Source organism: Cibotium barometz, chromosome 15 (genome assembly GCF_041138505.1).
Source record: "Cibotium barometz isolate CiBa-2024 chromosome 15, ASM4113850v1, whole genome shotgun sequence".
Taxonomy (NCBI): domain Eukaryota; kingdom Viridiplantae; phylum Streptophyta; class Polypodiopsida; order Cyatheales; family Cibotiaceae; genus Cibotium; species Cibotium barometz.
In genome coordinates, this window is record NC_141060.1 from 8,726,749 (window position 1) to 8,741,172 (window position 14,424).

Here is a 14,424-nt window from a genome sequence, read left to right on the forward strand (position 1 = left end):
ATCATGGTTACCTTGAGCTTGGCTTGTTCCCTAATGTATGGTAACTTAAAGTGTTATGTCATGAGCCATTTTATTGTATGGAATCTCTTAGGAGTTATTATGTTGTAGTTGTTGTAATGTGGAAGGACTAATTCATATTCTTCAAGCATGATTTAGTTGTGTGTTTGTTTGTGTTCAGAAGATGGAGAGAAAAAATTCCACGAAACAAAGACATACAGTGAAAAGAAAGAGCAATCGAGTGTTGCGAAAGGAAAACAGTGGAGAAAGTTAGTCCTCCATCAATTGATGAGTTGAAAGAGGCTTCTAGAGATGGCAGTGGGATGGATGAAGTGGGGGGGAAGAGAATTTGGATGAGACTCAAATTGCAATGGAGGCTTCCCTTCAAATCATGCCATATGTACCCACCTCTGAGAATAAACTAGTGGTTAGCTTCATAGCTACACAAAGCCCAGAGAGAAGAAGAGGAATCAGTTAGACATTTCATTAGATGTCTCAAGCATTCAAACTCTCATTGCCTTCCACCTGAATGTTATTCAAATAATCACCCTACTGTGGATAGGTTCATCCGTCGCCTTACGCATGAAGCGACCTCCTATAATGGCTTAGTCATTAGAAGGATCACTATGTGGGATAAAGTAACACAACAAATGCCATCCAAGTAGAAGATAATCTGATGGTCAAGGGAGCCAAAGCATTAGATTCTAAATGTGATACCACTTCTACTATTAAACCCATTGCTAAGGGTAACACTTTAGTGGTGGGTAACACTTTAACGGAGATGAATTTCACAAATTTTTTGAAAGTAATCCAACATGGAATGAAGGCTAAGAAAAGGTACATATTTATTCAAGGAGAGAGTGGTCATGAGACTTCTGAGTGCCGCACACGTGCAAGTGCTCGTCACTAATTATTTCAAACCTCAACACAATTGGATTTACCTTTTCCATCACAGCCCCACAAGCCATAATGCCTACTACAACACCTCAACCCAATGCTGAGTAAACGGCATAGCAACCTATTGGCATGCTGGATTTACAATGGAAAGATGTGTCGTTACTTAATGTGTCCTCTATAGAGGCTATATGCATAAAGAGCTATGCATGCATAGAGTATACTACATGCTCTATGGTGGCTCTATGCAGCCTTAGAGCTTGCACAACTCAATGCATGCCTAGAGCACACATACTCTATGCATGCATAAACCATGCTCTCTTTATGCATGCATAAAGCATAGAGATCACATAGTCTATATTCTATACATGTATAAAAACTATAGAGCATGCACACATAAAAAGTATAGATGCTCTATGCTTAATCTATACTCTATGCATGTATAAGGTATGCATGCTACGTATGCATAGAACATGCATACTCTTTACGTATGCATAGATTATGCATACTCTTTATACGCATAGATCATAAAGTATAGAGCATAGATTATGAATGCGTGTATAGGCATAAGAATGTATTTATACACTATGCACGCTATGTATACATAGACTATAGAGTATACATACTGGAGGTAAGCTATTGTTGGTCTTTCACCTTATTTGAGACATTAGCTCTTCTCAACCACTGGGGAGGTAAGCTCGTACACACAAGCTCTTTTTATATTTATGATTTTCTATGCAAAAGTATGCTTTGTTTTGAGCTGAATCCACGTTTTGTTTTAAAGTAGCCATGTCTAGTAATCTACGAGACTGCACATAGGATGAGATCCAAAATTCCTTCCAAGTGTTCCCCCTTGAGCCAACATGAGATAGCTCGGTTGGAGCTCACCTCACCCATTCTCGACTCATTGAGTCCCACCACCCCGAGTGTTCAAACTGTTGCTAGTGATGCAAAGAGTTCATGACACAGGTCTCATTGTAGCCATAGTGGTAGTAGCCATTACGTAGTAGGGCTAGTGGTAATGGAAGTGGTAGTGCTAGTGGTGGTGGTGCTTTTAGCACTAGTATATGTGGAGGTGGTAGTGATGCTACTACTACACCACATCATCCTCCTACTACACCACATCATCCTCCACATTTTGTTATGTGGAGGTGGTAGTGATGCTACTACTACACCACATCATCCTCCTACACATTTTGTTAAGACTACTCCATATACTTATCAGGGTGTCACTTCTACAATAACTTTGGGTTTCATTCCTAGAGCCACTCGTGGCATCCCTCTAGACTTCACTTGGGTAGACACTCCTTTTTCTCGCACTCCCTTTACTCCCTGCTCTATAGCATCAGGGTCCCTATACTCCTATAGATGCTATGATGATAGGTCCATCATTGAGGATAAGCCAGGTGGTAGGGTATTGACACTCACCTCTGTAGTGTGCAGTTTAGCCATGACATCCTCGTGAAGTGGCATGACCAACCAGAAGAATAAAAGAATTGCATTCTTGAGTAGCTTCATAGAGGGTTCCGAGTCTCAAATCTCTTCAAGCAATTCAACAAATAATTACATGCTCAAGAGAATGAGAGATCTAATGAGCCATTGAAGGTTTGAGGTGTGAGATGTAAATTTAAATAAAAGAAAGAGTAAGCCCATGTATCTCAACATCAAAGACCGAAGGAAAGCTAAGGTGGAGGTTTGTAACACCCCCAATAAGTACAAGCAATTACAATGAGATGCTCATAAAGTATGCCTCAAAGGTTCAGGTACTTCTCACCTTTGTGTTGGTGGCATCGATCACTTTTGTACATACTTTGTAAGTCTTCATCTCTTTCTTTTTGCAAGATACTCCCTACATTGAGGAATAGAACCATAAGTTTTATCATGACAATGTAACATAAAAAAGATAAAGTACAGAAAGATAAATGATACACATAATTTATGTGTGAAATTTAGAAAACTAAAAAGTTTAATGTTTGACGATATTATATACTTACATAGTTGACAATATGGGCCCAATTGAGCTCTTGCCTTTCTCGCTCCATCTTGTCAAACAAGGATGTAGTTCCGTGACACCACGTGAAATCATACTCTTCTTTAGTATAACCATGCCCATTGAAGGAAGAGTATTTAGCATATTTAGCAAGTCGAAGCCACGAGAAGTGGAAAGATGCATTGATGTGATCACGACTAGTAGCTCTTACATGGGCCTCTTAGTTTCTTTTTTTTTGTAAGACAACTTTCAAATATTCTTTGTAAGAGCTATGTTCGTAATTTTTCTAAGAGCGCTAGATCCACTATTTTTTTTTGTTTGCAAGACAACTTGCAAAATTTCCAAAGTATCAAGATTTTCTAATACCGTATTTGGAGTTTTATACTTCTTGTGAGGTTTCTTAATGTCAATGATGAGTTATCGCATCTTGAATATGAATATCTGTGCACTTTTTAGTTTTCCGAATTCCACACATAAATATGCATAAATTTGATTATCTTTTCTACATCTTTGTTTTTAATGTGTTTATATTTAAAGTTACTAGCTAGGTAGTATGGGCACAACGAGACAGGTTGGGACAAACTACTTGAATCTGTCTCATTTCACCCAAAAAAAAAAGATTTATACCAGTGTCGGTATTTATGTCGAAATAAACATTGATATTTGCATCGATATTTACGTCAGTAAAAACATCGATGCCCGATGCATATACCAATCACAGTAGGTAGCATCAGTATACTAGTTTATAAAGACAACGGTTGAGCGATAAATATTATTGACGATTCAATACCGACAGTGATAATGATCAGTGTGGGTAGTTTTAGGCAAAAAAACCAAATCTAAATCTTCGGTATATACGACGGTATTACGGTATTAGGGTGATCTCTTGTAGTGGTTGGATGTTGTTTAGACTCTCACCTTAGAATAGGGCTTAAATAAGCGCAGAGAAGCCCAAGGATGGTTGTGTGCCCGCTTAGTTTAGGGCCATAAGATGATGTGGAGTGGGATATTGGAGGTGCAAGGGCTTGCTAATATCTTAACCTTGTGTCCAGTGTAATTTTTGCATTGTGGCAGCAGGCAAAGCAAAGCTGTGGTGTTCGCCTAGCGTCCCCTCGAATCTAAATGTGTTCTTATTATTTTGTGTATATTTTACACAAAATTAAATGTGATCTTAGTATTGTTTATATTTAACCCTCGAATCTAAATGTGATCTATTTATTGTTTATATTTCACACAAAATGAAATTATGCTCACACTTGCGGCCTTCGTCAAACTAGAGCGCATCGTTCTCACAAAATGAAAGAAATTAATATAATATGGCTCACACCTCTCTATATAAGAGTTTTGTGGGGAGCAGGCGCAAGACAACATTGCGTTTCTTATGAGCGGCGAAGCGTTTAATTCCTTGTCTGTGTACATGGCGTTGCTTTTTTCATCAATTACTTGTAGTTTTTTTTTTGGGGGGTTACCTTTTTATACTGAGGTTTTTGTACCAGCTTAGCTTCCTGGTATCACAAGACTAACGTCCTTAGGCAGCTTGCTTTCTCGCAGGATAGCTAATTAGAAGAAGCTATGGAGGCTTGGGTGTACAATCCCGCAGATGATGACCGCAGGCTTCCTCACAAATACGTTCCTAATCGCCCAGTATCAAAGGAACACTTGAAAGGTGACATGTTTCGTCAAGTTTAACTCTTTTCGTTATCAACTCAACGCACAGTAAGCTTAACAGTCAGCTTGTTTGCTGCGTTAAAGATTGCGTCATGATGCTCAAGGCCTAAGGGAGGTTTTACTCTTTGTTAATTTAATTTTCGTGTAGAACTCGGCGTCTTACATTGGAAAATAGATGTTGACTGCAACTGGGAGAGAGACCCTACGCTCGAGAGAGTAAAAGGCGACCATGGCTACGTTTATTGGGTAATCAGCTTGTTATTGCAGCTAGCAATAATTAATCGTTTGGTACTTGATTCCTATGATATGGCATTATAAAAACGCAGTACTAGTGCAGCTTACTAATGCAAATGAAGGTGACGACTACTACTACTACTACTGCATGCATGCATATGTGATATGATTTTGGTTTGTAATTACTACCATGATGCAGGAGACGATAACTGTAGCACCTGGCGTTATGGACAACTTTGAGCAGAAGACTGAACACTTCTTTCAGGAACATCTGCATCCCTATGAAGAAAGCCGACTTATCCTTGAAGGCCGTGGTAAATTAAATCAGTCACTTTATTTGGTCATGAAAATCTTCGATGATATTGCATAATTATTAATTACCCCTTCCTACATGTACGACGCGCCGACCAACGTCAACCCTATTGGCTCCCAAGCAACCCAAATTCCGGTCAAGTAGCTGTCAACGACGTTCATCTTCTTGCATATATACGTCGCCCTCCTCCACTGTGCTGTGCTGCAGTGGGCAACTCACGGAACTTTATCTACCACCAGCGCCTACCTATGTCATGATCATGGTGGTGTGGTCACACATCCCATCAACGTATGATTTGTGGTGACTCTGCACTCACACCTCAGGCAGCGAAAATGTATTTCAACATTGCATGACTTGCTGATAGCTTGCTCCTCCTCCTCCTCCAAAGTCTTGGAAAGGGAACGATATGCTACAAGGGTAGAGCTACGAAGGTAGGGTCTCCGTCTTGCTCTCTCATGCGGAACGCAACAACGAGCAGCATTAGCATGAGAAGACGAAGTGTGCGTGTGCGAGGATTTGGGCGAAACAAATTTGGGCATGATGATGTTCCGGAAAGAAGACTTGAAAGCAAGAAAACGCGAGGAGGAGGGTAGAGAAGCCATCGGCACCATCGTCGAGCAGATATTCAAATTAGGCTTCAATATGCAAACTAAAAACCTAGGCTTGTTTTTGTGTAATGTTATATATATATATATAACCTGGTATGTGTAGCATTGCACTTATAACTAGGAAGTGCAGCTAAGCTAATGCTAATCATATCTAGCCTTTCTACGTAGGTTATTGGGACATAAGAGATTACGATAACAGCTGGATAAGGTTTACTGTTAAAAAGGGAGATATGATTACCTTGCCGCCAGGAATGTACCATCGATTCACGCTCGACACCGAAGACTACATTAAGGTACATATGATTATCTTTTTGACTCGCGGCGCGTAAATACTAGGATCAACCAATCCTTGATCTTTGCACACACTCCTTGATCATATTCCCTCACTATTATTTGGGTTTCATTAATCTTAATCTACCAATTACCTTACCAACGCAGGCAGTTCTTCTATACACAGAGGTTCCCACGAGGATCGATCTTCTTAAACCTGATGGAGATGAGATAGAGTCGAGGTAAATTTATCATCCTCTCTTTCTCTCTTTGTAGGAGGAGTGATAGGCTATCATTTTTATGTACTATGAAGCGAATGTCTTGGTAACACTCTAATCGGTTCAGGAGCTTGTTATAATCTGTCTGTATTCTTCTTGTTACTATCAGTCACCTCCTTGAACTTTTCACACAGACTTTAGATGAAGTGAAACTTATCTCCAATAACTAGTATTCATTCCTTCCTCTATTTGGAAAAAAAAACATTTTTAGATTAAGTGAGACTTATCTCCAGCTAGTATTCCTCTCTTTTTTTTTTCAATAACATGTCTTTACAAAGACAAGACAATCCACACCCATGAGTAGGTAGTCTTGCATTATCATGATATATCTACTTTAAATATTTGCATAATTTGGTTTTCCTTCACAAAGAATTTATCTTTCGTATACGCATGTATATAGTGAATTGTTGGTTTTGCATCATCATAATCTGTTGTTGACGGTGTTGCAATGTCTCTAACTATTAACAGGCTTTTGGTTGAATTTACAGGAAAGAGTATGTGGCCAATGTGTTGAGAAATCCTAGTGCAATGTTTAGGTCGATAAACTCAACACTAGCAATGTGATAAGAGATCATTAAGCATGCTACAAGCATGAATTCATAGACAATACATTTTGTATCAGAAGCTAGCTTCGGATTTCTTTGATGGAGTTAATTAAGAGAGGAGGAGGAACAATATAGTTGGCTTCTGCTCTTGTAGTATGAAGATAGAGAATCTTGCCCATTTTTTGGATGGCCTCTTTTTTGATTCATGAATGTGGTTTAGAATTCGGTTTGTTTGGAAAAGAAATATGCTTTTATAGAGTTAAAAAATGGTTCACGTCTTCAACGATCCTTCTTGTGGTTTTTATGTTTTAAAAAGTCATTGTTCTATCTACACTCTTCTTTTTTTTGTTGTACGTATTTCTTTTTTTGTTGTGAATAAAAGTTTTCCTAATGGTCATCTCATCTCCTAATCCTGCCATTCTCAATAGAAAATGGAAATCCAGAGTTGATTATAAGATAACTTACAATTTCTTTTAAAGAATAGACATTCTAACAATGGTGTTCTACATCCCATAATGAATAGGCAATCTTTGATGAGTTTTCTTTGTGTGTATGCATGTGTGTGTTCATTTGGCTTAGCTAGGATATTTAAAAAAATCTTATCATATTTTGAGTTTGAAGGTATTCTTGGTTAGAAATTATAATAATTACATACAAATAAACACAAGTAGGCCAAGAAATTTGTACATTTATTATTACCTGATGTTTTGAGACAACTTAAGTTATGTATGCCATTCGAAAAAGTTTGTTTTGTGCATAACAAAGGTCATTTATTTATTTTTACGAATTTAGAGGTTGCCAAATGATAAAAGATAAAGAAAGATGAACTAATTCAAGAAGTGTTTCGCTATTATTTATTTGCACCAATTTAGGAGTTGCAATGTGATACAAGATATAAAAAGTTGAGCTAATTTAGGAAGTGTTTTGCTATTAAGTTGAGGAAAGGTGATTATCAAACATAAGATTTCTATAAAATGTTAACACTAGTTTGTAAGGAAAAAAATTCATTTGTTGTTTGTGGATTCAATAGTGAGTTTTTTTCTCTCAAATAAATTCCTTCTAGGAGAATTTACTCTTTTTTAGATCAAATAAGCTCCTTTTTTGAGATTCTATGAACTCAATATGATAGTCGAAAAAATCTCAAACTTCAAAAATTTTAAGAAGCATACATATCATTGAGGCTCTCTCGGATCCCATGTGGCCATTAAAAACAAGCCCTACACATGAGTAAAAAAAATTGTTAACACAAACTAGCATGCTCGCTCTGCTGGTAGTGGTGTTAATGGAAAACCCAAATACACAACACTCCTAACAAGAAGCTAGCCATATGAAGAGTACTCTCCTTTTGTGTGTCGTGGGGAACTTCGTAGCTTATCCACCATCTCATGGAAGAGGTAACCACACGAATGCACGCTAGCAATTGAGAAGACCAACCTCTCACTGTCACATCGTAAAAGTTATCTTTGTAGCGCTTAGCACTCCCCATTGTTGCAAGACCTTGCTCCATTGTGCAAGACCATAGTTCACTCTCACTCTCTCACTAGCAAGACATGGCAAGACCGAGAGCAAGAGGAAAAAACTCTCACACAAGCACTACCAAGAGGACAAGACGATACGGTAGAAAGCTAGAGAACAAGGAGAAAGAGCACACTTTCAATCAACACTCAAGGAGGGAATGTCCCTTTTCTCGTTAGTTAAAGCCACTTATATACATGTCACTTACTCACCACGGGTATTCACACTCACTTTAGTTGGGCATCTAACAGTTAAATGATAAAAGATAAAGAAAGATGAGCTAATTCAAGAAGTGTTTTGCTATTATTTATCTGCACCAATTTAGGAGTTGCAAGATGTAAAAAGTTGAGCTAATTCAGGAAGTGTTTTGCTATTAAGTTGAGGAAAGGTGATTATCAAACATAAGCTTCTATAAAATGTTTAACACTAGTTTGTAAGAAAAAAAATCATTTGTTGTTTTTGGATTCAATAGTGAATTCATTTCTCTCAAATAAATTCCTTATAGGAGATTCTACTCTTTTTTCGATCAAATAGGTTCCTTCTTCGAGATTCTATCAACTCAATATGGTAGTCGAAAAAAATGTCAAACTTCAAAAAGTTTAAGAAGCATACATATCATTGAGGCTCTCACGGGTCTTTCACAACATGGCCAATAAAAACAAGCCCTACACATGAGTCAAAACAAGTGATAACGTAAACTACCATGCAGTCAAGAGTACTCACGTTTTGTGTGTCATGGGCAACTTCATAGCTTATCCACCATCTTAGGGAAGAGGAAACCAAACGAATTCATGCTAGCACTTGAGAAGACCCACCTCCCGCTTTCACACTGCAAAAGTTGTCTATGTAGAGTTTAGCACTCCTCGTTGTTACGCAAGACCATGCTCCACTATGTAAGACAATAGTTCACTCTCACTCTCTCACTAGCAAGACTTGGCAAGATCAAGAGGGCAAGAGGAAAAGACTCTCACACACACTCACTCTCACAGAAGCACTACCAAGAGGACAAGAGGATATGGTAAAGAGCTAGAGGAGAAGGAGCAAGAGCACACTTTCAATCAGTAGACAAGGGAATGTCCCTTTCTCATTAGTAAAAGGCACTTATATACATGCCACTTAATGGCCACGGGCATTTACATTGACTTTAGTTGGGTGCCAAACACTAAAAAAGTGAACTAATGGGAATTAACTAGAGATCTCCCATGAAGTGCATAGGATGATTTCCTTTACCATGCGTCGATGCAGGCTATTTCCCAATGGTTCTCGCTGCCCTAGCCTTCATATGGCTTGGCTACCCTTCATATAGACTTCACATCTAGTGGCCCTTGGCTACCCTTCATATTGACTTCACATCTTGTGGCCCTTGGCTACCCTTCTCACTATGCCTCCTACCCTTCTCACTACGCCTCCTACCCGTATTGGAGGCATGACACCAAACATTTTGGGGGTGCGAGTTTGTATGAAAAAAACATTTTTTGTTTTTGGATTCAATAGTGAATTTGTTTCTCTCAAATAAATTCCTTCTAGGAGATTCTACTCTTTTTTGGACCAAAGAAGTTCCTTCTTCGAGATTGTATCAACTCAATATGGTAGTCGAAAAAAATGTCAAACTTCAAAAAGTTTAAGAAGCATACATATCATTGAGGCTCTCACGGGTCTTTCACAACATGGCCAATAAAAACAAGCCCTACACATGAGTCAAAACAAGTGATAACGTAAACTACCATTCAGTCAAGAGTACTCACGTTTTGTGTGTCATGGGGAACTTCATAGCTTATCCACCATCTCAGGGAAGAGGAAACCAAACGAATTCACGCTAGCACTTGAGAAGACCCACCTCCCGCTTTCACACTGCAAAAGTTGTCTATGTAGAGTTTAGCACTCCTCGTTGTTACGCAAGACCATGCTCCACTATGTAAGACAATAGTTCACTCTCACTCTCTCACTAGCAAGACTTGGCAAGATCAAGAGGGCAAGAGGAAAAGACTCTCACACACACTCACTCTCACAGAAGCACTACCAAGAGGACAAGAGGATATGGTAAAGAGCTAGAGGAGAAGGAGCAAGAGCACACTTTCAATCAGTAGACAAGGGAATGTCCCTTTCTCATTAGTAAAAGTCACTTATATACATGCCACTTAATGGCCACGGGCATTTACATTGACTTTAGTTGGGTGCCAAACACTAAAAAAGTGAACTAATGGGAATTAACTAGAGATCTCCCATGAGGTGCATAGGATGATTTCCTTTGTACAACCCATGCCATCCCCATTGAGTATAACATAAAGTGCAAATGCAAGATTAGCGTATGCTACACACATCTAAAATCAAGCTTTGGGTAGACATTGCATGGTTTAGGCGACCAATTGATAGTTCTTGATGTCCGTGGTGGTGGCCATCCCTTTTTAACTGCAAACATCCAAGCCTTTTTCTTAGCTCTTCCATAAGCTAGATATGTCTTCTAATCTCGTTGTTTGTTGATGATGACTTCTCCATTATTCATTGTGTACAAGGCCTTGACAAGATGCTTTTGGTGGTTCCCATTAACCTTAGGTTAAAAGAAACATGTAGGCCAAGTTCATAATGGGAAGAAGCCCACGTTGACGTGGGCTGCTTCCCAATGGTGTGGCCTTGGACTACACTTGGCTTTGCTACCGTGGATATAGACATGCACATAGACTTGCACCAATACATTGTTTGAGGTAGAAGATACATGCACATAGGTATACATGGAAAATTCCTAAGCAAGAATATTGTTTAAGCAACTCTTTTAAGGTAGTTCCTTGATGATGAGGGTTTTTATGTGGAGGGTTTCTATGTGCAAGAATTGTACATAGAGTTAATGTCTATATCCAATAATAGGCTAACCATATCAAGGCCAAGGCCATAACCATTTGAAAAGAATAGTGCCATATGTATCCACAATGTTGAAGGACTAATTAGACTGATTAACTACATGGTTGTTGGGTGTACTCAGTATCTATTTGGGGAGTATATTTTTACTCAATTCAAAAAGAGCCTGCCAGTTTTTTGCATGTATTTTTATCACTATGCAGGTCGTGGTACTCTAGGTTGGATGATTGGTTTGATGGGAAAGCCCAAAACAAAGGCTATACTCACTATCTATTTGGGGAGTATATTTTTATTCAATTCAAAAAAAGCGTGCCAATTTTTTGCATGTATTTTTATCACTATGCAGGTCATGGTACTCTAGGGTGTATGATTAGTTTGATGGGAAAGTCCAAAACAAAGGCTAGACAAGCCATGTGTAGGCCAAGGGGAAATCGAAACCTAAGCCATATGAAGGCCATCGCCAAAACCACTATGAAGCACCATGCGTCGATGCAGGCTATTTCCCAATGGTTCTCGCTGCCCTAGCCTTCATATGGCTTGGCTACCCTTCATATAGACTTCACATCTATACTAGTGGCCCTTGGCTACCCTTCATATTGACTTCACATCTTGTGGCCCTTGGCTACCCTTCTCACTATGCCTCCTACCCTTCTCACTACGCCTCCTACCCGTATTGGAGGCATGACACCAAACATTTTGGGGGTGCGAGTTTGTATGAAAAAAACATTTTTTGTTTTTGGATTCAATAGTGAATTTGTTTCTCTCAAATAAATTCCTTCTAGGAGATTCTACTCTTTTTTGGACCAAAGAAGTTCCTTCTTCGAGATTGTATCAACTCAATATGGTAGTCGAAAAAAATGTCAAACTTCAAAAAGTTTAAGAAGCATACATATCATTGAGGCTCTCACGGGTCTTTCACAACATGGCCAATAAAAACAAGCCCTACACATGAGTCAAAACAAGTGATAACGTAAACTACCATGCAGTCAAGAGTACTCACGTTTTGTGTGTCATGGGGAACTTCATAGCTTATCCACCATCTCAGGGAAGAGGAAACCAAACGAATTCACGCTAGCACTTGAGAAGACCCACCTCCCGCTTTCACACTGCAAAAGTTGTCTATGTAGAGTTTAGCACTCCTCGTTGTTACGCAAGACCATGCTCCACTATGTAAGACAATAGTTCACTCTCACTCTCTCACTAGCAAGACTTGGCAAGATCAAGAGGGCAAGAGGAAAAGACTCTCACACACACTCACTCTCACAGAAGCACTACCAAGAGGACAAGAGGATATGGTAAAGAGCTAGAGGAGAAGGAGCAAGAGCACACTTTCAATCAGTAGACAAGGGAATGTCCCTTTCTCATTAGTAAAAGTCACTTATATACATGCCACTTAATGGCCACGGGCATTTACATTGACTTTAGTTGGGTGCCAAACACTAAAAAAGTGAACTAATGGGAATTAACTAGAGATCTCCCATGAAGTGCATAGGATGATTTCCTTTGTACAACCCATGCCATCCCCATTGAGTATAACATAAAGTGCAAATGCAAGATTAGCGTATGCTACACACATCTAAAATCAAGCTTTGGGTAGACATTGCATGGTTTAGGCGACCAATTGATAGTTCTTGATGTCCGTGGTGGGCATCCCTTTTTTAACTGCAAACCTCCAAGCCCTTTTCTTAGCTCTTCCATAAGCTAGATATGTCTTCTAATCTCGTTGTTTGTTGATGATGACTTCTCCATTATTCATTGTGTACAAGGCCTTGACAAGATGCTTTTGGTGGTTCCCATTAACCTTAGGTTAAAAGAAACATGTAGGCCAAGTTCATAATGGGAAGAAGCCCACGTTGACGTGGGCTGCTTCCCAATGGTGTGGCCTTGGACTACACTTGGCTTTGCTACCGTGGATATAGACATGCACATAGACTTGCACCAATACATTGTTTGAGGTAGAAGATACATGCACATAGGTATACATGGAAAATTCCTAAGCAAGAATATTGTTTAAGCAACTCTTTTAAGGTAGTTCCTTGATGATGAGGGTTTTTATGTGGAGGGTTTCTATGTGCAAGAATTGTACATAGAGTTAATGTCTATATCCAATAATAGGCTAACCATATCAAGGCCAAGGCCATAACCATTTGAAAAGAATAGTGCCATATGTATCCACAATGTTGAAGGACTAATTAGACTGATTAACTACATGGTTGTTGGGTGTACTCAGTATCTATTTGGGGAGTATATTTTTACTCAATTCAAAAAGAGCCTGCCAGTTTTTTGCATGTATTTTTATCACTATGCAGGTCGTGGTACTCTAGGTTGGATGATTGGTTTGATGGGAAAGCCCAAAACAAAGGCTATACTCACTATCTATTTGGGGAGTATATTTTTATTCAATTCAAAAAAAGCGTGCCAATTTTTTGCATGTATTTTTATCACCAACTGGTCAACCAACGAGATCCAATATCAAAATCCAGTTCACAAAAATAATTTTCTTCCAGTTCATTTGAATCTTCCTTGACATACGCATGGGTGTCCTAGCAACCGCGAGCTCATGCATCACCTGGTCAGAACCCTCTAGGATCCTACTTAGGCGTCCTATCACTTTACTCAGGGACCACTTCGTCGGTCCTCGTCCATCATATCAGAAACGCACCATTTTAACCATACCGAGGCTGTCAAGACCTCGGTAGGTTTGCTTTGCCACGAGCGACGTCCTTTGATGACTCCACGCCAGCTGTTACAACGAATCTCTCCTTAGTTTTAAATCACAAGCCAAATGCTTCCTCCGGCATTCTGGCGTAAAACAGTCCTTTAAAAACAGAGATTCTATGCAAGTGGAATTCGCGGTTTGAGTTTGATTCCACAAAACCCTTTTTTCCACAATCCAGATTTTCTTAATGAGAATCATTGATCTCACATCACGGTAATCTACCCATCATTTGGCTGAATTTCCAACTTGATTCTTGATGATTTATATTAAAGGAAAACTTCTCTAATTCAACGGTAGTCTATTCTTTGTGTCAAGATTTGGAATTGGTCTCACGAGGTTTTTTCTTGATTTAGATTCGAGAGATGGGCAAGTAATTTACTGGTTGCCATTCTCACGATCGTGGTCTAATCAAAATTTATTTGGTTTACTTCTAACTTTGATTCCTAAGGATTTTCTTCAGATAATTTAACAGAACTTCTATAATCGTAAGGAAAATTCTAACTTTATGAGTTTCTTTCCTTCCTAACCACAATAGAATTT

General features: G+C 39.0%; 1 protein-coding gene across 1 annotated transcript; it reads left to right on the forward strand.

Moving 5' to 3' along the window:
• The first annotated feature begins 4,453 nt into the window (after positions 1–4,453).
• LOC147630935 (uncharacterized) lies at positions 4,454–6,816 on the forward strand. Its single transcript, XM_086808996.1, has 6 exons — positions 4,454–4,547; positions 4,698–4,795; positions 4,983–5,097; positions 5,873–5,997; positions 6,143–6,216; positions 6,741–6,816. Exons 1-6 carry the CDS (start codon positions 4,454–4,456, stop codon positions 6,814–6,816), a joined length of 582 nt encoding a protein of 193 aa, XP_086665122.1.
• The last annotated feature ends 7,608 nt before the right edge of the window (positions 6,817–14,424 follow it).